The 23,256-nt window shown below is 52.2% G+C and overlaps 1 protein-coding gene and 1 long non-coding RNA gene across 2 annotated transcripts in view; one reads left to right on the forward strand and one right to left on the reverse strand.

Moving 5' to 3' along the window:
* Positions 1-7,681, reverse strand: part of LOC105503339 — a 10,476-nt gene extending 2,795 nt beyond the window's left edge. Inside the window, exons 1-2 of the long non-coding RNA XR_001000465.1 lie at positions 7,534-7,681; positions 3,865-4,008 (exon numbers count right to left, since the gene is read on the reverse strand). This is a non-coding gene — a long non-coding RNA (uncharacterized LOC105503339). The remainder of the gene's footprint in view (positions 1-3,864; positions 4,009-7,533) is intronic.
* The window catches only part of FAM53B (family with sequence similarity 53, member B), a 125,051-nt gene that overhangs the window by 32,417 nt on the left and 69,378 nt on the right, over positions 1-23,256 (forward strand). Inside the window, exons 2-3 of the mRNA XM_011930203.1 lie at positions 4,961-5,212; positions 15,650-15,704. Coding sequence (XP_011785593.1) covers positions 5,135-5,212; positions 15,650-15,704 — 133 coding nt within the window. The 5' untranslated portion in view covers positions 4,961-5,134. The remainder of the gene's footprint in view (positions 1-4,960; positions 5,213-15,649; positions 15,705-23,256) is intronic.

Here is a 23,256-nt window from a genome sequence, read left to right on the forward strand (position 1 = left end):
TTTTTTTTTTTTTTTTTTGAGATCATTTACACTCATGCAGTTACAGGAAATAATACAGAGAAATCTCACATACCCCTTACTCACTGTCCCCTAATGCTAACATACTACCAAACTAAAGCAGAAAATTGTCACAGATGCAGTTGAGACACAGATTATCTCCATCTCCAAGGATCCCTCCCGCTGCCTTTTCCTAGCCATGCCCATTTCCCTCCTGCTCCCACGCCCCATCCCCAACCCCTGACAGCCATTCATCTCTGCACTAATTCTATAATTCTGTCATTTTAAGAAAGGGATATAAATGGACTCCTAGAATAGTGAGCCTTTGGGACTGGCTCTTTCACTCTGCATGAGTCTCTGGAGGCTCATCCAGGTTGTGGTGTGTGTCTCTGGTTGGTTCCTTTTTATTGCCGAGTAGTATTCCACAGTGTGGCTGTGTCCTGCCACATTTTGTTTAATTATTCATTGAGTGAAGGGTTTCTAGAGTATTTCCTGGTTTGGGCTGTTATGAATAAAGAGCTGTTACAAACACTTGTGTGTGAACGTAAATCTTAATCTCTCTGGAATAAATGCAAAGGAGAACTCTTGCTGGTAGTTGTTTGAATGGGCATTTGAAGGGGTTTTTTAGGGGATGGAGGGGCAAGGCACTGGTGGGAAGTGCAGACCTGGGTGCTGGCTCACCAGGGTTCACATCCCAGCTTTAAACCCGGACCCTGGGTGAGTTGCTGTATATGGCTGTAAAAGGGATAATTCAACGTGGCTTGTGGCTAATGTGTGTAAAGTGCCTGGTACCTAGTAGGTGCTCAGTAGATAGAAGTGATTCTTGATATAGGTTAAGAGAAAACCCACTAGACCATGGCAGGGTCTGTGCCCCAGAGGTGGCCTGTGGCAGGGCTTTGCGAGGTTTCCACCTTGCCCCCTGTGGGATCACCCAGTTACTGTCTTTTTCCTGGCCATGCCCCCAGCTTCTCTTTGAGAAGACCCTGACCGTGTTTGCAGACTGGGCTCGAAGTCTCCGGCCTGGTCCTGGCATTCCCCAGTGAAGCTGGCCAGGCCAGGCCCACGGGTCATAGGAATCCCAGGAAATTCTAGATCGTGCTGGGCTCTGCTGGTCTGGATTCGCCTCACAAATTCTGAGAACCTGCCCAGATCATTTCAGATGTTGCTATAATTTAGCTCGATTCCGGAAATGTGTTTTGAGCTGTTAGGGTATGTGAGGGATTGTGGTAGGTGTTGCAAAGGGTTCAGAAAAAATTGCTCTCCTAACAGATCAAAGCAGCCAACTCCAGCTTCTAACCTCCTTCAGGAGCCCCCATAGCCGCAATGATAAGGTCTCCACTGAGGGTGACATTCGGAGCCCTGGGTCCGGTTTGAGTCTCTCTCTAGCTCCCATCCTGCTGCTATGCGCTCTGCGTGCCCTGTGTGCCAGCCACCAGCGTTCTCACCGTTCCCATACTCCGAGGCTGGCCCGGCGGCCACGCCTTGCTTACACCCTTCCCTCTGCCTGGGTGCCCTGCCCTTCCTGATGAAATCTTGCCTGTTTCTTAAGAACTAAAAGTACCATGGGCGGACGTGGGATGGAATGTTCAAACCTCACATAGGGTTGGACGTGGTTCCTCTCCAGAACCATCATTCCCTTCTCCAGGCAACCACTGTGTGGGACCATGGTGGATGCCTTGTTTTTGGTTTTTTTTTGTTTTTTTTTTGTTTTTTTTTGAGGCGGAGACTCACTCTGTCGCTCAGGCTAGTGGACTCGGCTCTTCTTGCCTTCGTCACTTTATAGCATTTCTTGGAGATTGTCTCATATCTGTACAGTTTGAACTGGCTCATTAAAGTATTTTTGAAGGCCACATGGTATTCCCTTACGTAACAACACCGTAATTTATTTAACCAGTTCGCCTTGTTTGCAGGCATCGAGGTTGTCCCCACTCTTGGGCTCTTACAGTGCAAAGGAGTCTCTTTAAAGCCTACCTCCGACGTCACGTCCCCCTTTCTGCCTGCTTCTGAAATGTGTTGGCTGGGTCACTGCACTCTCTGTGAGACCCCCCCGGGCAGGGATTGTGCTACACCTGCCTTCTCCTTTCCATGCCTGTCACATGTGCTGGCCACCCCGTTACCCACGGGCTTTTGGTGCTTCTGCTGCCTCTCTGAGCCCTGGCCTCTTGTCGGGAGTCTGCTGGGGATGGAGCTGGAGAGAGCTGGGCTGCCCCATCTTTGCCTCGTTCTGGCTTCCTGCTTTATGCAGAGCTGTGTCTGGATGGGCTGATGTGTTCCCATGGCGACAGACTTCCACAGTTTCATTCTTTTTTGTTTGTTTGTTTTTTTGTTTTTTTGTTTTTTTTGAGGCAGAGTCTCACTCTGTCGACCGGACTGGAGTGCAGTGGCCGGATCTCAGCTCACTGCAAGCTCCGCCTCCCGGGTTTACGCCATTCTCCTGCCTCAGCCTCCCGAGTAGCTGGGACTACAGGCGCCCGCCACCTCGCCCGGCTAGTTTTTGTATTTTTAGTAGAGACGGAGTTTCACCGTGTTAGCCAGGATGGTCTCGATCTCCTGACCTCGTGATCCGCCCGTCTCGGCCTCCCAAAGTGCTGGGATTACAGGCTTGAGCCACCGCGCCCGGCCCACAGTTTCATTCTTACTGGCCTCCTCCTACTTCACCAGAGGAATGGGCCACCATATAGCCAGGCCCTTATTGACGGAATTTAGCTCGTTTCCCTTTAAACACATTTGAGAGGATGGCCGCTTGGGCGTCCATTGCCGAGAAGAGGATCTGGATTCCCAGCCTCCCCCGTGAAACTGCTAGCAGTAGCTGCCGTTGATTGAGCACTTACCTGGATGAGCGAGGCAGCGTGCAAAGGACTTGGGCTCTGTTTTCATCAGATACAGTAACCTTGTGAGGCAAGCACTGTTTTCCCTGTTGTACGGAGAGGGAAACTGAGGCTCTGAGAGTACATTGGCAAAGGCCAATGTATTTCAAGAGTTGGGATTCCAACTCAGTTGTGCTTGACTCAGGATCTGAGCCTCTGTAGCTACTGAACTCACGTGGCTTCCTAGAGAGGATGGAAATGGGGGAGGAGGGAACAGGCAGCTCACCTCCCAGGCCTTGTGCCTAAGGCTGGCTGCCCTAGAGCTGAATTGGGGCTCACACACAGAAAGATGATGGCTGCCATTAGGCCTCCTCCATTGAGGAGACACAAAAGGCTGCTTTGAAAGGCAAATCCAGGAGCACCTCTCTGGCCTGTTCCTGAACCCAGCTGCCTGGCCAGAACTTGCAGGAGTGGTCTGAAACTCTTTCCTTGAGCAGATCACAGTTGGTCAGAACGTGTCACTTCTAGATCGATGTGGTGTTGAACCTGTGCACCAGGTCTCTCAGTGTGACCTGGGAATCTTCAGCCTCCCCTGGGCTCCCTTCCTGAACAGTGAAGCCTTGGAACATGTATTGATTTCCCTCCTCCCCTTCCCTGCTTTTGCACTTTGGATGAACCTTGTTTTCGAAGAACAGTAGAAGGTAATTTTCCTGTGCTTGCCAGCTGGCCTGTAATTGAGCAATTTCAATAACACCCACTGTAAAGTCTAATTGAAGTAAACAGGAAAATATGATTTACAATCTGGACAGCAAGTAAATACCAGGGTGCAATTAATTTTTACACAGAGCAGCAGATTCTAAAACGTTTTCCTGTGTTGAGCAGTTTGTTTCTGATTACAGATTAGGAGCTGCTTTTCTATTTAATACTATTATCATCATTCTTTTTTACTTTTTGGTGGTGATCCTCAGGTTCCTTGTATCTGTGTGACTTTCTTTGAAGGTTTAGCTGCATGGGGAAATAGAATCAGAGACGTGAGTTTGTAAGGAGTGATTTTTCAAACCTGAACCAAAGGCTGCACTCTTCCTTCATTTGCTTGGTGGGAAATGGTGGTGGGTTATCGGAGAGGGGCTGCGGATATGCTGTGCAGAATGGCAATGCTGAGTGGGTCCCATCACTGCTGGAAGCTCACTTAGTTTAGTTCTTTCTGGGGAAGATGACAAAGCTGTGAAGGCCCCCAGTGTTGCAAAGATATTGATGTTGAAATGTGGCACTTCCAAGGACCAGAAATGTATGCCTTTTTTTTGGTGGGGGGACGGAGTTTCACTCTTGCTGCCCAACCTGGAGCGCAGTGGTGCGATCTTGGTTCACTGCAACCTCCGCCTCCCAGGTTCAAGCGATTGTCCTGCCTCAGCCTCCCTAGTAGCTGCAATTACAGTGCCTGCCACCACACCCAGCTAATTTTTTGTATTTTTAGTAGGGATGGGGTTTCACCATGTTGACCAGGCTGGTCTCGACCTCCTGACCTCTGGTGATCCACCTGCCTCAACCTCCCAAAGTGCTGGGATTACAGGCATGAGTCACCATGCCTGGCCAAATATATGCCTTTTTAAATGGACCCTCCTGATTGTTCCAGTAGCTTCTGTTCATAACTGGGTGGAGAAGGGAGCCAGCATGCTGACTGCTGGTCCCCTGCTGCCAGTTGACTGCCTGAGGGCCGACCCCTTTGGTGTTGGCTGTGGGGATGTGGCATGTTCTGACCCTTGGCCTACTTTAATGCATCCTGGTGTGTGCTGAAGCTGCCTGTAAAGCCAGCTCAGTGGTAAGATGTCACGTGACTTGAGTATGCTGCAGGGACAGCAGATTGTTAGCCACCCAGACCCTGAGATAGATCTTAAAGGTATCACGTGGCTGGACCCCAATCTGTTGTTCTAACCACCAGGCCATTTTACAAGTGGGGCAGCCCAAGGCTGGCATGGCAGGGGTGTGAGGGGCTCTGAGAAGGTAGCTCTGGGCCTTGGTGACTCTCCCTGAGTACATCTCCTTTAGCAGAGAGGTGGTTCCAACCCCCTGGGGTTTCCAGTACTGTGGGAGGGGTGACTCTCAGGGCCTTGGTCTTCCTTAGTCCTGAATCCTTTGCTTTTCTTTTGTCTTTCCAGGGAGTTGACCACACTTGGCCATTTCCCGGAAGGGTCCCACCCCAAGGGTGAGCGGCCAATGAGGAGCTGTTTCTGCTGACATCAGTTCCCCAGGAGGTACCCAGCCCAAGTCTGCCCAAGTGAAGATGGCTGATACCCACCCTGGGATGGAGCCCAGCGCCTGAGGCCCTTATCATGGTGATGGTCCTAAGTGAAAGCCTCAGCACCCGGGGAGCTGACTCCATCGCATGCGGGACCTTCAGCCCTGAACTGGTGAGGACCTGGCAGGCTTCCTGCTTTCTCTGACCATTTCTGAGGCCTGATGTACAGATAGGGCTGTGGACTGAGCACCCAGGCTTAGCAAATTGAGTCCAGAGCCCCCAAGAGCAAAGCTCTGTGAGGCATCCTGGGCTGGGGCGACAGGGCACAGGAGCAGAGCTTGACTGACAACTCGCTGGAAGGAAGGAAGTCAGCTCAGATTTGAGGTCATCTGGTGAATGAGGAGGGGAGGCTATCCCCCGGTAAATAACAGCAAGTGTGGTTCTGCAGCCTGCCAGGCCAGGACTGACATTCCTTCTGTCTCCACCCGTTAAGGGGAGGTGGTTTCCAGAGGGGGGTGGTGCCCTGAATGGGGGCTAAGATAAGCCTATCCCTCTGAAGGGTGGTGCTGCCTCAGGAACGTCAAGACTGGGAGACGATGGGGAAAGAAGGTGTGGTGAGCTGTGGCAACAGCCACCGTCTCCCAAAGATGGTTCACCCTGGACCACCCTGGACCATGTGGTGGACTAGCGCAGAGAGGTAGCTAACTCGGCCTTCTTACACTGCGAGCAAAGCAGCCTTCAATAGCTGAACCCTGTCAGCAGACCTGTCCTTCGAAGCCCAGTTCCTCAGATGTGAGTGGGGGCTGCTCCCCTGTGGAGGGAGCGGGAAGCCACACTCAGTCATCAGCAGTCTTGTGGAGACGGGCAAGTCCTCGGAACTCTCTGCAGCTTCTGTGGTCGGGAAGGGGCCAACTGCCCAGGGTCGCCTCACCCAGGACCCCTCCTAGTGCCCTTCACAGCCCCTCGCGAGGACCCACGCTAAGCCTCCTTGGTGGGCCCCCTTCCCCTGTCTCATACCAGTGAAACCAGACCTTGAGCAGATAAGACCTAGGTCTCTGCCTGTGTCAGGAGCTTGGGAAAGCCACCGAGATCTGTATTCTTTTTGCAGGCCTCACAGAGCACCTTCCGTGTGTTGGGCATTAGGCTGGAGGAGTTGGGGGAAGAGGATGAGCCAGAGCCAGGCCCTGTACTTCTCACCCTTGAGAAGCTCCGGGTCTAGAGAGAGGGTGTCTGGAGAGCTGTGAATACAGTGACAACTTGAGGATCCCATGAACAAGAACTCGCAGCTGAAGCCCACGGGAAGCCCAGGGCGTGTAGAGGAGCAGGGCCAGCCTGGCTGTAGCACACCAGGGAAAGCCTTGCAGAGCAGGGATACTTGATTTGGCCTTGAAGGGTGAGAAGAAGTAGCTTAGAAACCATTGGGTCCAGCCTCCTCGTTTTACAAATGAGGCAACTGCAACCTGGAGCAGGCAGTAACTGCCTCACTGGCTCCGCCTCCCCTTTCTCTCCATCCCCTCCAGCCCCACTTCCTAGGCCTGCATTCAGGCCTCTGCCCACTGCCTGGTGTCTGGACGCCAGTCTTGGCGGCCCTCCCTCAGTCAGGTCTCTCCAGCCCTTACCAGGCATGACACTGGTGCTACTCTGCTCGTGGGCCTCAGCCTGTGAGGTCTCCGTGGGGTGTCACCCCCAGCTGCAAGGGTGGGGACTCAGCTTTGCTTCTCCCCACGTCCCAAGCACTCCTGGGGCAGGGCAGACAGCAGGCACCTGAGGTGTGTTTGCTCGATGGCAGCCTTGGTCACTGCAGCAAGGAGTAGAGCTGCTGTGACCGTTCAGCTCTTCTGCCACCACCCTGTTCTTTCTAGTTCACATTTGCTATGTAATGTGATTACTTCTCACCAGCCCCACTGCCGCCACCCTGGTTCCGCCTGCTGTTCTCTCACATGGATTCTTGTGGCAACTGGTCCCCTGCCTCTGGCTCTTTTTAACCTGTTCTCCACCCAGCAGCCAGAGAGAATCCCAGTCAGAGCTGTCCTCCGCTGTGTAGAAGCTTCCACTGGCTTTACACTAAATCCTTAGCAAACACCCAGCCCTTACTAGGATGTATGTGGCCCCATGTATTCTTGTCCATGTGACTGCTCTGACCTCGTCTCTGCCACTCTGCCCCCTCTGCTCGGCCCCCACTGGCCTCCCTGTTCCAACACGCTAGTGAGCCTGCCTCAGGCCTTTGCACTTTTTCCTTGGCCTGGAGCTCCCTCCCCACAGTAGGACGTGCTCCCTCCCTCCTTCCTTCTCTGGCCACTCAACCTACAGTTCAGTCCCAGTACCAGCTCCCACCGCTTACCCCCACCCCTTACCCCCACCACGTTTTCTCTCCTCTTTTCCTATCTTTTTCCCTCTTGGGTACTTGGCACTTTTAAACATGTCCTTATGGATCTTGACCGAGTCCTTATACTAGAATGGGAGCTTTGTGAAGGCAGGGGATGTCTCTCTTGCTTGTTGCTGAATGCACGGGACCCAGCGCCTAACAGGTGCTCAGTGGATGTTTGTGGATGGATGAGCTTGCAGGTTCCTGTCACCTGGCCTCTTCTCATTCACCATTGTCTTACTCTCTCTCTGGCTGCTGCTCCAGTTCACGACTGAGTGGGTGTGACTAGAGTAGCTCTGACCAAAAAGAAGAGGCCTCAAGGGTGAGGAGCCATCTGGAGGTCCTGAGGGAGGAGCCCTTCCCGGGTCCAGCTGTGCTGTTGGCTGTAGTGGCCGCCTCTGTGCTTGGTCCCTTCTCAGGGTGGGACTGCCTGGTGTTGGCTTCAGAGTTGTTTCCAGGACATGTGGGCCCAACGTCAGCTGAGCTGCTCTTCCAAGAGGTGTGGCCTGAGCCCCTGCCAGGAGGAGCACGGCCTCCCAGCCCTAGCCAGGGAAGGAAAACTCAGAAAGGGAAAGCAGTCAGGGGAGAGCAGGCAGCTTTGCTGGAAGGGATTCTACCACGTGTTCTCTTGTGGCCTCACAGATTAGAATCTTTGCTTTCTTCCTGAACTCTCCCTTGCTTTGTTGGAAAGTATCCTTCTTTCTGCTGCTTTTTGTTACTGACCTGTCCAGGCCCAGAACCACCCAGTGTTGGGCCCATCTGTCTTCCTCCTCCTCTTCTTTCCCCTTGGCTCCAGATGAGAGCTCTGCTGTGGGGAACAGCCCTGCTGGAGAAGGGCTTTCTCATTGCTCAGTTTGCTGATGCGCCCAGAACACAGTGACTGGGTGCCAGTGCTTGGCCCGGCCCAGCTCAGTGCTGCCTGCCCTATAGCGTGGGCCAGCAGGAAGATGTTGGGGGTGCGGCTGTGCTGAGGGTCTTGGGAAGTGTGTTAGTTCCTATCATGTTGCAATAAGGAATACCTGAGGTTGGGTAATTTATAAAGAAAAGAGGTTTACTTGGCTCATGGCTCTGCAGGCTGTATAAGAAGTATGGCACTGGCCAGGCGCGGTGGCTCAAGCCTGTAATCCCAGCACTTTGGGAGGCTGAGGCAGGCGGATCACGAGGTCAGGAGATTGAGACCATCCTGGCTAACACGGTGAAAACCCGTCTCTACTAAAAATACAAAAAATTAGCCGAGTGTGGTGGCGGGCGCCTGTAGTCCCACCTACTCAGGAGGCTGAGGCAGGAGAATGGTGTGAACCCGGGAGGCGGAGCTTGCAGTGAGCCGAGATTGTGCCACCGCACTCCAGCCTGGGTGACAGAGCGAGACTCAGTCTCAAAAAAGAAAAAAAAGAAGCATGGAAAAGGATCGCATCTGCATCTGTTTCTAGTGAGGCCTAGGGAAGCTTCCAGTCATGGCAGAAGGTGAGGGGAGAATAGGTGTGTCACGAGGTGAGAGAGGGAGCAAGGGGGAAGGGAGGAGGTGCCAGACCTGGTAAAGTACCAGCCCTCACATGAACTAGGAGAGCGAGGACTCCCTGATTACCATGGGGAGGCCACCAAGCCATTCATGAGGGATCTGCTCCCATGACCCAAACACCCCTGCCCAGGTCTTGCCTCCAGCATTGGGGGTTACATTTCAACATGAGATTTGGAGGGGACAGACATCCAAACTGTATGCCCAGAGGTCCAGGTACCTCCTCCCTGTCCTTGAGCCTCACGCCACCTGCTGAGGGGCAGGGGTGCACCCATTTCTACCCCATTATACAGACAGGAAGCTGTGGCTCAGAGAGCCCAGGGAGGGGCTGCCCCAGGCACAGATTTCAAGTCCAGGCCCTTGTCTGCTTCCCCCGGCACCTTCTTGCATGGGCCCTATTCCAGAGGCTGTGATCACCTTGGAGCCCCTCCAGGCTTTGGGGAGAGACACACGATGTAAATAACTGAAGAAATACCGAAAATAATCTTAGTCTAGTGATGACATCCACAGGACAGAATGTGAGATACGCTGATGCTAGCATTTGCTTTGAACAGCCAGCAGAGGTTCAGAGGAAGTTGATGGGGTTTTGCTTTAGCTTCCTAAACTGGTAACATCATCCCCGTGTAAATACCATCAAGATAACAACAGGAACGATGGAAAATAATTTTTCTTTTGTTTTCTAATCAGACTAAGAAGATGGACAAGTAGAGGTTTAAGATTTAAAAGGAAAACATGACTGTGGGGGAGGCTGGGACTGATATCGGCACAGGCCACTTTGGAATTACAGGAGCAGGCCCCAGAGGTGCAGCTCTCCCTGGGTCCCCAGAGTCAGGCCTCAGTCACAGAGGCGGGAAAGTCTCAACGTGCAAGGGAAAGTCACGGGTCCTCACAACCCTGGGTGTCATGTGGCACTGGAGGAAGAGCTCGTGGCCAACTCTGAGGCCTGGTGAGGGGTGCCAGGACTTGGTCTCCCTCCCAGCCTTCTTAGGGGTTCACGCCATGGTTCTCTGGTTCCCCTGTTTTAAAAAACTAAATGCTGGTGAAACAACTGCCTTTCCCTCAAAGAAAGGTGTGGGAAAAAAGGAAAAAAAGGACTGACCAGTGCTCAGCGTTTTGCCTTTCCCAGCACAGGGCCCACCTGCCTGGGGAGAGATGGCCCTGAGGCTCAGCTGTGCCCATGGCCCTGACTTCGCTTGCATGGCCAGCAGCCATGGCTGGGTCCAGTTCCCCTTTCCCCGACTCTGCCTGGTGCCTTCCTCTGTCGAGTGGGCTCTTCCTTCCAGTGTTCTAACATGAGCTGCTCCCCTGGAAGGCAGCCCAGACATTTGACCTTGGAGCACTGTGCTCCCTCAGCTCCTTGCCGCACGCCCACGCTCAGGCCAAGAGCCTGTTCTCTTTTTTCCAGAGTGACCACCTCCCTTGGCCAGGCCCACTCTTCTCTCTGCAGCCCATCCTCCCTTAAGGCTGAAGACCAAAGGGAGCTGACGGCTGGCTGCTCCTGGGCAGAGGGCAGTATGCGGCTCCAGACTGCCTGACTTTCCCCATAACAACCAATACTAGTCTTTTGGAGGGGCTGATCTGGTAGATAGAACAAGCACTTCCTTCTGCACTTGTCCGATTAGGATGTCAAAGGCTAAATGACTTTTCTTATTAGAGGAGTTAGTGGCCATGTCAGGCCTTATACACAGTTCCCTGGGCACTGGGGTTCTTCATACTTTGGGCTATGCTAAGTTGGCACTTTGAACTCAGTGGCCCCAGTCAGGATCTCTGGCAGGCCCCAGGCTGGCCTGAAGTTAGAACGCAGGAGTGCGTAGGGTCCAGGGCAGCCTGATGCCTTTCACCCTGGGCAGGCAGAGATACCAAGGGGCCCGCCCATGCTTTGGCTAACCCCGGAGCCTCAGGAGTCAGGGCCACTATATCTCTATCAGCATCTTTGAGAATCTTCATCCAAAGGCATTGTTCCCTTCTCAGCTTTTCTTTCTTGTCTCAGGCCTGGATCTCCTTTTTGCTTTCGACTGCCACAGTCTCGCGGGGTTGCATTTCGGGAGTGTGGGTGCTCCGCTCGTTCTCCCGTAGGGCATGAGTGTGAGCCTCCCCCAGGTGCTCTGTGGCTCCCTGTAACACTGTGTCAGGAGATGGAAGATGTGACTTGATTGCTTTAGTCGATAATGTGCAGAGGAAAGTTACGAAGAACCGTGGTTGTGGCCTGGCATTTTCTGCAGGGCCAGTTCCTCATTTGGAGCCTTAATTGTGTCTTTATTTAAGCCAGGGCTGCTTTCTTTAGTCAGACAGATGGCCCTGAAGCCTCCATTTGATTTCCAGCTTTTGCCTTTCCTACGAGGATCTGATTCCAAAAACCTTTTCTCGTGATCTGAGGAGTCTCACAGAGATGAGGCCCTGCCCCAGGGTGGGCTTGGGAACAGAGGCTTCACAGTGGGAGAAACACAAAGGGGGAATGTGCTCTGGTCTTATTTCACTGCAGACCTCAGCACTGCAGGGCTCGGGTGCTCGCTGAGTGCAGACACTGAGTGTCTTGTGAAACCTCAGAGGGCCAAGGGGTTCCCTCAGGGCCTGGTGGGGCCTCCACACCGTGATTGGCTCATTCTTCCCACTGTGGGTGCAGGAGGTTCAAAGTGTTGGAAAGGCTGTGTGTGTAGGAATGGTACATACCAGTGGGAATGTTAGCATATACCGGGTAGCCTGGGGAGTAAAAGGCCCTGGCCAAACTAGAGCCAAGCAGGAACTCTGCTGGTTTGCCCATGTGGAGTTGGACCAGGGAAACCTGCCAGCGGTCAGGGTGTACTGGGGACTGGCACCCCGGAAAGCTGTCAGTACATGACGTTCTGGCCTGGCCGCCACTGGCTTAGCTTCACAGATGGGGCTCAGAAAGCAAGATGGGCCCTGATCTGGTCTCAAGGTAAAGCACGAAATTAGTCAGGGTTCCTCCTTTGTCAGCGCCAGAGGCCATCTCCAGCTAACTCACCCCAAGAGAGAACTCCCTGGAGCACGGGGAGAGCGCTCAGGGCTGGAGAGGAGGGGGCCAGTCGGGCCCCAGAAAGGGCAGGACCGGAGCAGCTGGGAGGACTTCAGAAGCAGGTGCCCACGGGCAGACTGAGGGCCTCCCTGCTGGGTGGATCAGGCCCAGCTCTGTGGTTCAGGAGTCAGCCATGGAACCAGTGTCCAAGCCTGAGATCTGGGCCTAGCCCAGGGCCAGGGGAGGTGGAGGCACCTTGGTTGACAGTCCCACTAAGACATGATACAGTGAGGGTGAAGGTATCCCAATTCAGGCTTTGGAGTGCTGCTGACAGAAGAAGGGGGCCGCACCACTGGGCTGCGCAATTTCATCTCTTCAGTGAGGAACAAGCAGCGGCTCGCCTGGGATGGGGAAATGGAGAAGTCGTTCCTTCGAGTTGGAAAATCATAGTGTGCACCATTGCTGGTTCGTGGGAACCCTTAGGCAGAGGGCTGGAGACCGGCATGAGGAGGCCAGGCTGGCCTGCGAGGTGGCTCTGACTCTCAGGCTGGCCTCTCAGCCCTTCCCCACTGAGGTTTGACTTTGCGTGAGGCCAGCGATTTTGGGAGACAGTAACTTCTGCCCAGTGAAAATCCATTTCTGTTGCCTAACATCCACTGGGTGTGTGGCCTCAGGAGTGGGACAGGCTGGCGCTGACAGGTGCCTGTAGCCGTGGTGCCTGCTGTCGGCTGTGAAGTTGGAACCACGACAGCCCTCCTTTCTCAAGAAGCTTCCGTTCCCATGGAGCAGAGAGTCAGTACAGGAACAGATGTTCCAATACTTGCCATGTTCATTAAATGAGGCGATGGGAGAGAGAAAAGTGGGTGGGAGGCACCGCTTTAGCCAGGATGGTCCGGCAAGGCCACTGAGGAGGCCACGGGGCAGGAACAGCGCAGAGCGTGCTGTATGAAGATCCCGGCACAAAGCCCCTGAGATGGTAGTGACTGGTCTGGCACCACTGGGTGGTGTGAGTGAGGAGGGGAGGACCAGAGCAAGGTTGGGGGTACTCAGGTTGGCTCATGTGGAGCACTGTGCGCTGTGGAGGAGAGGTAGTGGCCGGGATTTGATTCTGGTTGTGGTGGGAAGTTGTTGGAACAGGATGACGTGGTCCGATCTCTGCTTTAAGAAGATGGCTCTGGGTTCTGGGTGGAGGGTAGGAAATGGGGGCCCAGGGTACAGGCTGTAAGAGCGGTTAGGAGGGGCGTTCACTGGGGCTGGCAGTGGCTGGGATCAGGGCCAATGGTAGGGTGACGAGGAGTCTGTTTTCCAGGTTGGAAATGGCAGGCCACTCTGGGGACCTGCTGTAGATGCTGATAAGTCCTCACTGAATGAATGCATGAGCAAGTCGAGTGAATGTATGAACAGTGCCTGGGGTGCTGTGTGTGCTGGCCCAGTGCTGTTTCTGTGGGCAGACCGACCCCGGCATCTCTGGCAGTGTTCCTTGTGACGGCCTGGATCAGAAGGGCCCTGAGGTCCCCCTTGGTCTAGAACATGCCGGCTTGGTGAGAGGCGGCCAGCAAGCACTGTTCTGCTGGCCAGGCAGGGGGCGGCTCGCTATGTGGCTTCCTGCTTTGGTGTGGAAAGCCCCAACCCCTCCTGCATGCGTGCCAGTGAAGCACACAGGGTGCTCCAGTGTTCCTGCTCTCTCTGCTCTCCCCAGCCCCCATCCTGGTGTGGCCTCTGTGGCCTCCCAGCCTGGGTTGCCTTCTCCCACCTGGTAGGCATGGACTGGGGGCCGGGGTTCCCCAGGGGGTGTTTCCCAGGTGTTCCCTTAGTGCTGGGAGCCACCTCCCTTGGCGAGCAAGACCCTGGCCTGACTTCCCTCTCTGAGCCTGGGAACTGGGGGCCTGCCTGGCATCCACAGGCTGAGCTCGCGGCTGTGCAGGCAGCGCAGCCCCAGCAGCGGGGCTCTCATGCGCTTGTCATCCACTTTCCATTGCATGGCTTTGGTGTGGTCTCAGCTGCGCCTCTCAGCTGGGATTGTGTGGCGGGCGATGGGAGGAAGCAGGTGCAGCCGTTTTGAATTCTTCCCAGATATTTCCACAGATGGTGGTACGGGGGATGGTTACATCACTGTGGAATCCAGGAGGGTGACCGAGTATGATGATACTGTTAGGATCATTTTAAACTGAGGAGGGCGACCTGTAGGAGGAGTGCCCGCCGCCCCGTTCCCCTTCAGCCCTAGAAGCTCCTGTGGTCCTCAATACCAGTCTAGGCATCCCCTCCAGGAGGCCGCCCCGGCGTCCACCCCCATCCCAGCACACTTGCCCTGGACATCCCCTCCAGCCCTGATCTCCCCGTGCTTTGTCTGTGACTGTCTTCCATGAAGTGTGAGCCCTCCTTCACCTCTGTGTCCCCAGGCTGATCAGGATGGACCCTTAGTAACCCTGTGGGATGAACACAGTGTTGACCTCGTGCAGAGGTCCCTGGATTGGGTGGATGGGGATGAGGTGAGGGACCTGGTGCTAGGTGCTTGCCACCCTCTTACCTGGATGGGCCAGGTGTTCCCATTCAGCCCCACCGTCCTGCCAGGCCTTAAAGAGCCAGAACCTGGGCCCTCATCCACTTACCAGCCTGGAAGCCTTGTCTGTTTGTGTCATTTTGATGGGGAGTGTTGGGGGTTCCTTTCAGAAGTTAGAGCCTTCTGTGACAAGCTCATTTCTCTGGGGCTGAGAGCTCCTTTCACCATTGCATGATCAACCCCCAGCACAGCCCGCCCAGAAAGAATCACCCACCCATGCCCATTGAGCGAGTGGGCGAGTGAGTGAGGGAGCCTCGGAGCACTTGAGGCAGAGCTGCTTCCTGGGGCTCTGTCTGGGTAGTCTCTGCTCATGAGAGGACCAGGCAAGCCTCTTGACCTGGGTATCACCTAGCATGAGGAGCCCCCAGAATATTCTACACCCAGCTTACTGTGTAGCCGTGGAGCAAGTGCCCTGGATTTGGGGTTCTTCTAGGCCTCATTGGCCTATTTTCTGCCCAGTGGCCATAGCGTTCAGTTGAGGGTAGGCGGGGGGCATCAGGAAAGATGTAGAATGTTTACAGTGGAAAGGAAACTGTTGTGGAAATACAGTGCCAAGGAGTTCAAAAGCCATCGCTGTTATGTTGAGACCAAGTATAACCCTTGAGTTTCTGTTTCAGTTCAGAGAAAATGCCTCAGGGGGCCTCAGTGTAGCCACAAAACAGTCTGCAGAGCAGAGGCCAGCCCTTCTGAGCTCTCCCCATGCTTCTCACCAGAGCGGGAGAGCTGTTCTCCCTGGATCTGGAAGGGAGGGGTCTCAGAGTCGGACCTGGGGCCCTCTGCTCCCTACTTGAGGTTCTTCGTGTCCCCAGGGAGGTCCCCTCCTCTTTTGGTCTCTTCTCAGCCCAGCTCAAGGAAGCTTGTTCCACTGTTTACCATCCATCCTGCCCCTGGGCCGCCTCCACATCGCTTATGTGGAAAAATCCCCTCCTGTCAGAAGTGATGGGGCTTTCTGTGTGTTTTCAAAGCCCATTAACTCAATGGACTCCATAACTCACTAGAGACTTGGGACAAAAAGTCTGGGCCTAATTCTATGCAGATGTTTTCTCTTTGAATACCTTTTCCTCCTTTCCCTGATCTGACGTTGGCAAAGGACAGCCACCCTTTTATTGTGACTTTAGAAGGGATCAGTAGAGAGTCAGTGCAAACATGCTTCCTATGATTTGAAGAGTGAATAGCTTTTCTGGTTGTTTTCAGCACACGCCAAAGAAGATGAGTCAAGGACCTACACTTTTCTCTTGTGGAATTATGGGTAAGTACTCAAGGCCGTCCTGGAAGCTGTCCTCCTAGTCCTTCCAGCCAGGGTCTGAGTCCTCCAGGTGAGACGCTCAAAGCACTTTCTGGACCCAAGTTCAAAAAGAGCAGCCCCGGGACTCTTCTTCTGTGTGTTGTAACTATTTTGGTCCCCTATGGTGCCTGAGTGAAGGGACAGGCTCTAATGTGTGGTTTACAACTCCAACACTGAGAATTTCTGTCTGATGATTAAAGTAATTCATGTCGATTTTTTTCATTCAGAAAATACACAATAGTGTAAAGTATGCAATAAAAATCTCTCATAGCCCCAATGCCCAGGGAGAGTTACTGTTGATATTTTTGTGTATGTTTATGTTCTTAGCATTTTTTATATAGCCCACTGCACGATGAACATATAATTAGGTGAAACTATATTCGTTTGCTTTTTTCACTTGGAGTAGTTACCATCATCTTCCCACAGCATTAAAATTGTTCATTCCATGCATGTTAATGGTTTACAGTGCCGCCTTGTGTGGTAAGTGTATCAGGATGTCTTTAGTGATGTAACTACATCTAGGCTGCTGGGTCAAGGGGCTGTTTTATTTGCTGTTGTGATGAACAGTGACTATGTAAGTGCCTAACTCCTTGTCTGCCTTTGAGATGATTTGCTAGGATAGTTTACAGGAGTGGAATAGACAGGCTGGAGGGCAGGGACATTTTTAAGGCTCTTGATTCATTTTGCTGACATGCCTACCAGAGAAGATTGCCTTGATCTTCTGTTTCTGTGCAAGTGTGAATTACTGTGTTTTATAGGGGGCAAAAAAGATGACCATTGATTATGTTGATTTCTTGATGCTTCAGGTGATTGGGCATTGTTTGACCTCCCAGTGTCCCTCTGTGGCTCTCCTTGCCCACCTTTGGGAACGTCTTTGCCGAATGAGTTTCTGTAACGTCTATGCGGACTCAGAAACCACTCTTGGATGATGGATGACAACTGTGGGCTTTCAGATTCAAAGGTTACTTTGGTCAGACCTCAGAGTTTCCCTTGCCTTTCCTTCTCGGTCTTTCCTGCACGTGAGGTGTTTTGTTTTTCTTCTTCAGATACAGTTGCTGTAGATGAGGCGATGTGTCAGATTGAGCCCTGTGCCAGGCTCGGTACATGCCGGGCCCCGCTGGCTCTGCCAGCGGCTTCGTGCACATACGGGAGAACTGAGGTCTAGTGAAGTGGCCCTCTGCAAGCTCCGTCAGTAGGCAGAGTTGGACTCAGGTGGGCGATGAAGGGAGATTGTTTTCTCCTCAACCATATGCCATGGCTCTGGGACATGTGGCGGTGCTCTTGATGCTGCCGCTGAAGAAGATGGAGACAGGGAGATCAGCTGGCCCTGGTTTTCCGTATGACATACTTCGGAGGCCCGTCCCCACAGGATTGAATACCTCCCCCGTGGTTTACGGCTTTCAGCAAACCCTCAGCGCCCCAGACACATAGCTCAGAAGCCTGCCTCATTGCCTGCTTCCTGGGACAGCCTCACCTTTGAGCTTCCTTCCTGTGTCGTGCTGGGAAAGAGAGAGAGGCCCCGGCATGCCCAAACCCTCAACCGTGCCTAGACTTTAGCTGTCAACCGGGCCAGATCAGTAAACTGGGTTGTGGAGATGTTGGTCTTTATTTCAAGGATTTCTAGTCTTTGCACTATGTAAGTTACAATAAGGTGAAAGTGTGGTGGGTTTGTGATGGCAGAGAGACTCACCCTTGTAGGGGCAAGTCTTGAGGCCCAGGGACCAAGGCAGAGGCCCCAGGGAGGGGAGGTGTGTGGGGAAAAGCCCAGATGGCCCAGGAGAGTCTATTGGAGGCTGCGGAGCCCAGCAACCTGCTTTCTACCGGGGAGGCCGTGGTTTCCAGGAGGGACTACGCTGTGTCTCCAGACTCCTGTTTACAGAGTGACTCTTTAGGAAGTGCTGGCAGGGTCCCAGTGCCTCCGTCCCAGGCTCTTCTCCTCTTTAGCAGGGTCCTGTCTTCCTTCCGCTCTGTGGGACAGCGCCAGGGCACTGCGAGGCAGCAGAGGGAGAAGCGGGGAGCCGTTGTACTGCTGGGAGGTCTTTGGAGTCCCCTCGTTCTCCTCTGCTGTTCTCTGCCTATGGGCCTCATCTTTCTGTTGCTCAGCCCCTCCCTGATTCAGGAAAACCCTGACCTGCATGGCTGTGCATCACTGAGGTGTTTCACTGACTGCATTTTGTTTCATTTGCAGTGGCGTGCTGTCATAGATACGACTTGAGCACCTGCTGTGTGTCAGGCACCCACCTGGTGAGGGATAGAGTGGATCAGACCCTGCGCCTTCCCTCAGGGAGGTTTCTGTCTGGTAGAGGAGAAAGATCGATGAACAGTGAATTCCGCACTGCTTAGGCCAACTTCCACGAGATGTGGAGGCCCTTGAACTATGGGGATACCACCCCGTCTTCCTGGCTAGGTTTCCTCAGCTTGCAAGTTGTGGGGATTTAAGGTGACGGCCACACACTAGCATACATCCTCCCTCCCACCTCTGTCCCTTTCCTGCACTTACTGGGGGAGAGGGGTCAGCAGTCAGGAGCCTTACCCTGTGCACTCTGTCTAGTGGAAGCTCAGGTTACCTCTCCAGCCCTCCTGGTGCTCTGTGAACTGGGAGTGCACCCCAGGCAGCAAGATTTCATCAGAGGTGTACCTGCTTTTCTTTTCTTTCTTTCTTTCTTTTTTTTTTTTTTTTGAGACAGTCTCACTGTCGCCAGTTTGGAGTACAGTGGCATGATCTTGGCCCACTGCAACCTCCACCTCCTGGGTTCAAGCAGTTCTCCTGCCTCAGCCTCCTAAGTAGCTGGGATTACAAGCGTGTGCCACCACGCCCAGCTTATTTTTGTATTTTTAGTAGAAACGGGGTTTCATCATGTTGGCCAGGATGGTCTTGATCTCCTGACCTCGTGATCTGCCTGCCTCAGCCTCACAAAGTGCTGGGATTATAGGCGTGAGCCACCGCGCCTGGCATGCCTGCTTTTCAACAGTGGGGAAGAGAATACTCTGAGGGGCCGGCTGGACTTTTCAAGAGGGTTTTGGGCCCTTCCAGCTCTTGACAATGCTGTGCAAAGATAAAACACCAAATTATCATAATCACCAACCCCCAGCCTGTCTCCTGAAGATAAAAGACTCATGTTCTGGTGCTGATCAGTGGAATTCTCCCATGAGAGCTGGGGACAGTTGGTCCTGTGACTCAGGATTTTTTCCTCCTGAGCCCCCATGCCAGGGTCCTCGCTGGAAGCCAGTATGAGTTCAAGTTTCCCGAATGTTCTGCAGAAAATCTGGGCAAGTGCAGTAGAGCAAGGAGCACAGCATCCTGGTCACTTCTTAAAATGCCAGCGTTTCAAGTAGCCCAGCCTCCTCTGCACCCACTTAGATAAAACACATAACTAATATAAATCGAGTACTCACAACAATGCCTTTTTAATTTTATTTTTGTTTGTTTGTTTTGAGATGGAGTCTTGCTCTTTCTCCTAGGCTGGAGTGCAGTGGTGCAGTCTTGGCTCAGGGCAACCTCCACCTCCTAGGTTCCAGCAGTTCTTCTGCCTCAGCCTCCCGAGTGGCTGGAATTACAAGCGTCTGCCACCACGCCTGGCTAATTTTTGTATTTCTAGGAGAGGTGGGGTTTCACCATATTGGTCAGGGTGGTCTTGAACTCTTGACCTTAGGTGATCCGCCCGCCTCAGCCTCCCAAAGTACTGGGATTACAGGTGCAAGCCACCGCGCCTGGCCTATGCTTTTTATTATTTTTTTAATTAAAAGCACTTCATGCCCTGTGACTGCAAGCTGGATACCAGGTCCCTCCCCACTCTTGTCCCCTACCCCAGTTTAGGAACTTGATACAGAGAAGTGGTTTTGTTCTTCTCAGTGTGGAAGAGAGAACAAAGCCAGCATGGAGTGTGGATGGGAAGAAGCAGAGAGGGTAGAGCTGAGCACTGCCCAGCCATCCCTGCACCAGGTTTGAGTGCCCCTTATTAGGGTGCCAGCTCAGTCCCCACCACAGGGCTCCTGCCAGCAGAGGCTGTTTTGACTCTTGGCTTCCTTTCTCATCTCCCAGAGCATCCCCAGCCCACCTTCTTTGCTGAAATAGAATTTCCTCTACAAAGCTGCTCTGGGAAAGAGCTATTTCTATGACTGGTTCTTGTGCTCTCGACACAGGAAACGTGGGTCAGGTGGTAGCTCCGTGGTGCGGCCCACCCACTGGTCAGCCGACTGGGTGAGGGAGCCAGCCCTTGCTCCTGACTCTGATTTCTAGTGGGTACAAAGAGGGGCCCGGGCTGTGGCTGAGAGTCGTCCTGTGTGGGGAGAAGCAGGGCCACATGTGGACTCTCAGTCCAGGCTCCCTCCACATCTTCTGCCATTTGCAGTGGGGGACCCAGGGTCACACGTGTACTAGCTTAATCTTTTTTGGTGAAACAGGACAAGTGGAGTGAGCGCAGTCTCCATTCACCACCCTTGGCTAATTGCAGCCATTCAGTGCATTTGTATTGTAGGGACAATGGGCACCACACATTCCATTTTCCTCAGCACTCAGGCGAGGAGGAGACCTGGAAATCACTCATATGTAAGAAAGCAAAGGCAATACCAATTATTTTAAAAAGGCTACTAGGAAAAGTCTTGTAAATACAAGTCAGTGGACAGAGAACAAAACAATTCATGTGCTAAAAAAAATTGGATGGAAACCCATAATTACTTTAGGAGTTATGGTAATAAATTATTTATTAATGTAAATTATTTCACAGGCAAAGAACATAGAGGAAACTTGAGCAGAAGGATCATACATTATGTATAAAAAGGAATTGTAAAAATATTATAGCAGCCCTCCTTGTGCCGCCCCAGTTCAGGTTTGTCCGCATTTTAATTATAAGCCCTTACTTTCAGGGTTTAATTACTTGGCTGTTAAAGTCTACTCTGTACATAAAAGGGTTGTTCCCTGGGGCACTCTCTGTATTAATTTCTACAGGGTAAACCAGTTGGCTGTGTTGAGCTGGGGAGGACTAAAAGATTTTGCTTTGAGATTTGGTAGCTTTGGTCTTTAAACTCAGCCACTGTTTGTCATGGAAAGTGGAAAGTGATTGCGCGTTGTAGGAAAAGGGTGGCCATCAGAGCTTGAGTGTTTTTGATTCTTAGAACAAATAAACAAATGAATAAATCAAAATGAATGCAGCAATAACAAAATCAGAGCTTCTCAGGCCCAATTTTTGGTCTCTGCCACTTTTTCTGTTTTGCAGAGACAACCATTTTGAATGTGGTCATTGGGCCAGGTCCTCCAATAAGAGACTGTGTGTTAACCAGTATAGACTAGAATGAGATTTGTTTTCATTGAAAAAAAATTATATCCATATATAAATGTGTGTGTGTGTGTGTATGTATGTATATATATGTATATGTATATAGGATTTTTTAAGGTTTGCTTTATTATTTTTATTTTTATTATGGTCATATGCGTGATTTTTAAAAATCTCTAAAATAGTTTGTCCATGTAGGGTATTTAAATTCTTCCTTGTACCATTCATTGGTTTCAGGCAGTGTTTCAGGAATAATAAAGCACAGAATGGAAGTAGATGTAAAATGTGGTTGGCACACGACAAGTGTTGCCAGTGACAAGTGAAAACAGAGCTTTCCAGGGCTGCCTTCTTACCCAGGTTGGGCTGACTTGATGGGGAGGGGACCACAATAGTGCCAGAGGACAGGAAATGGCCACTGCCAGCCTATCTGGGTACCATGCCTTCCACATGAAGAGATGGTCAAGTTAGGCAGCCTGACCCAAGTGCAAGAGTATATGACCTTGGGACTGCAGACTAGGTTGACATCCGGGCTCTGTCATTTGCTGGATGTGTGTTCATCGGGGAGATGTGACATCGTTCTGAAGCCCAGTTTCCCCATCAGTCAGATGGGGATTGCTGTGACAGCCCATGAGATGAGTCACGTGCTTGGGATGCACATTCATGCTCTTCCTCAGCTTCAGCAAGGACTCTATTGGAGTGTTAGCTGATTAACAGTAAATATGCATTTGTTGACAGTTTTGTGAAAACTCTGCCTGTCGCCAGTTCCCTCATCTGTTTAATGGCACCCAGCTTTGTTGTGCACATCAGTTGAGAGATGCATCACCAGCAGCTGCCCGTTTCCCATGCTCTGTGCACACCCACAATCAGGATGGAAATCCAGAGGAGATGGACCAAACTGACCTTGTTGTCCCTTCAGAGTTCTTGTTGCCATTGCAAATACTAGCCGTTCCCTTACATTTATGAATGCCTGGGGGGTGGAATAGGAAGTCCCGGTCAGAACCGAAAAGGCTGTCATGAGACCCTAGTCTACCCCACCTTGTGCAGATGGTGAGATTGAGGCCCCTGTTCCCAGTGCCCCATCTGGTGTGGTTTTTAACCTTGAGGATCCCACCGGGCATCTTTTTGTAAGAGCAAAGATTTCCCAGAAGCAGCGGCAGCTGCCTTGGGCCACCACAACTCTGCTGGTAAGGGCAGGGCCCTGGTAATGGCTCTGAACCCCGAACTTTGTCCTTAGTAGCCTCCGTCACCTCCCAGAGCCCTGCAGACCCGCCTTCCTTCTTCCTTGGATGTGGGTCCTGATGGAGCGCTATCTCTAGCCATCCGAATTCCTTGTGCCTTGTGTGAGGAACTTGGTGTCCTGTGTTGCTGTCCCCCAACCCAAGACACAGCTGCCATTTTACAGTCCATCTCAGGTGCGTGGGCAGGACCTGAAGCTAAGGCCTGGCAGGCAAAGCTCGAGGACCTTTTGTTCCTGACACTGCTCTGAATTGAGTCTCCTTCTGGTCATATAAGCAAAGAGACCCTCCAGGGAGCCAGAGACTCTCAAGTCCATTTAAAAACAGATGAGACAATCATGGGGGAGCTCATGTCATTGCCCTGCTTGTGTCCCCCGCACCCCCACGTTCTTATCGTAAGATCAGTTTAGCAAAACCACCTTCAGAAAGACACCTTGGCTCTCTTGATTTTCCCATTGATGATTTGGTGAGCTTCTCCCCAAACCAAGCATAGAATCTTTGTGGCCCTGAGGCCAAGTTCACACAGCCCAGCCCACAGGAGGGGAGAGATCCTTCATTGTCAGCACAAGTAGATAGGTGTGAAATGTAAGAATGAGTCAGCTGGTCCTGATCTGACAGCAGGCTTGCTAATTGGGGCATTTTGTATCTTGGTCTGTACTTGAGGTGCTTAACCTTTTCTGGAAACCACATTCTGCTATACTTATGTGACCATTGAAAACATAGTACAGAGCTCTCCAGGGCTATAAAGCTCCTCTATCTTTTGAATATATGAAGTCTTATAGTCCCCCAAGAATCTGGGGCCCTGGGAATTTTCCTTCACATTTAAGGGTAGAAATGGAAATAACATTTGAGGTCAAATACCATTCGTGTTCCTCTGAGTGTTTTTCTTGCTTCGAGCTCTAGGATCTGTGCACACAGCAGTCTTCTGCCCTTCTTAGTCAAACAGTGACAGGACCAGAGCCTTGTGAGTGCAAATTTGGGGATTTGGGTCCTTGTCTCTGCATATGT

The sequence above is a fragment of the Colobus angolensis genome, unplaced genomic scaffold (genome assembly GCF_000951035.1).
Source record: "Colobus angolensis palliatus isolate OR3802 unplaced genomic scaffold, Cang.pa_1.0 Scaffold85, whole genome shotgun sequence".
NCBI classification, from domain to species: Eukaryota; Metazoa; Chordata; class Mammalia; order Primates; family Cercopithecidae; genus Colobus; species Colobus angolensis.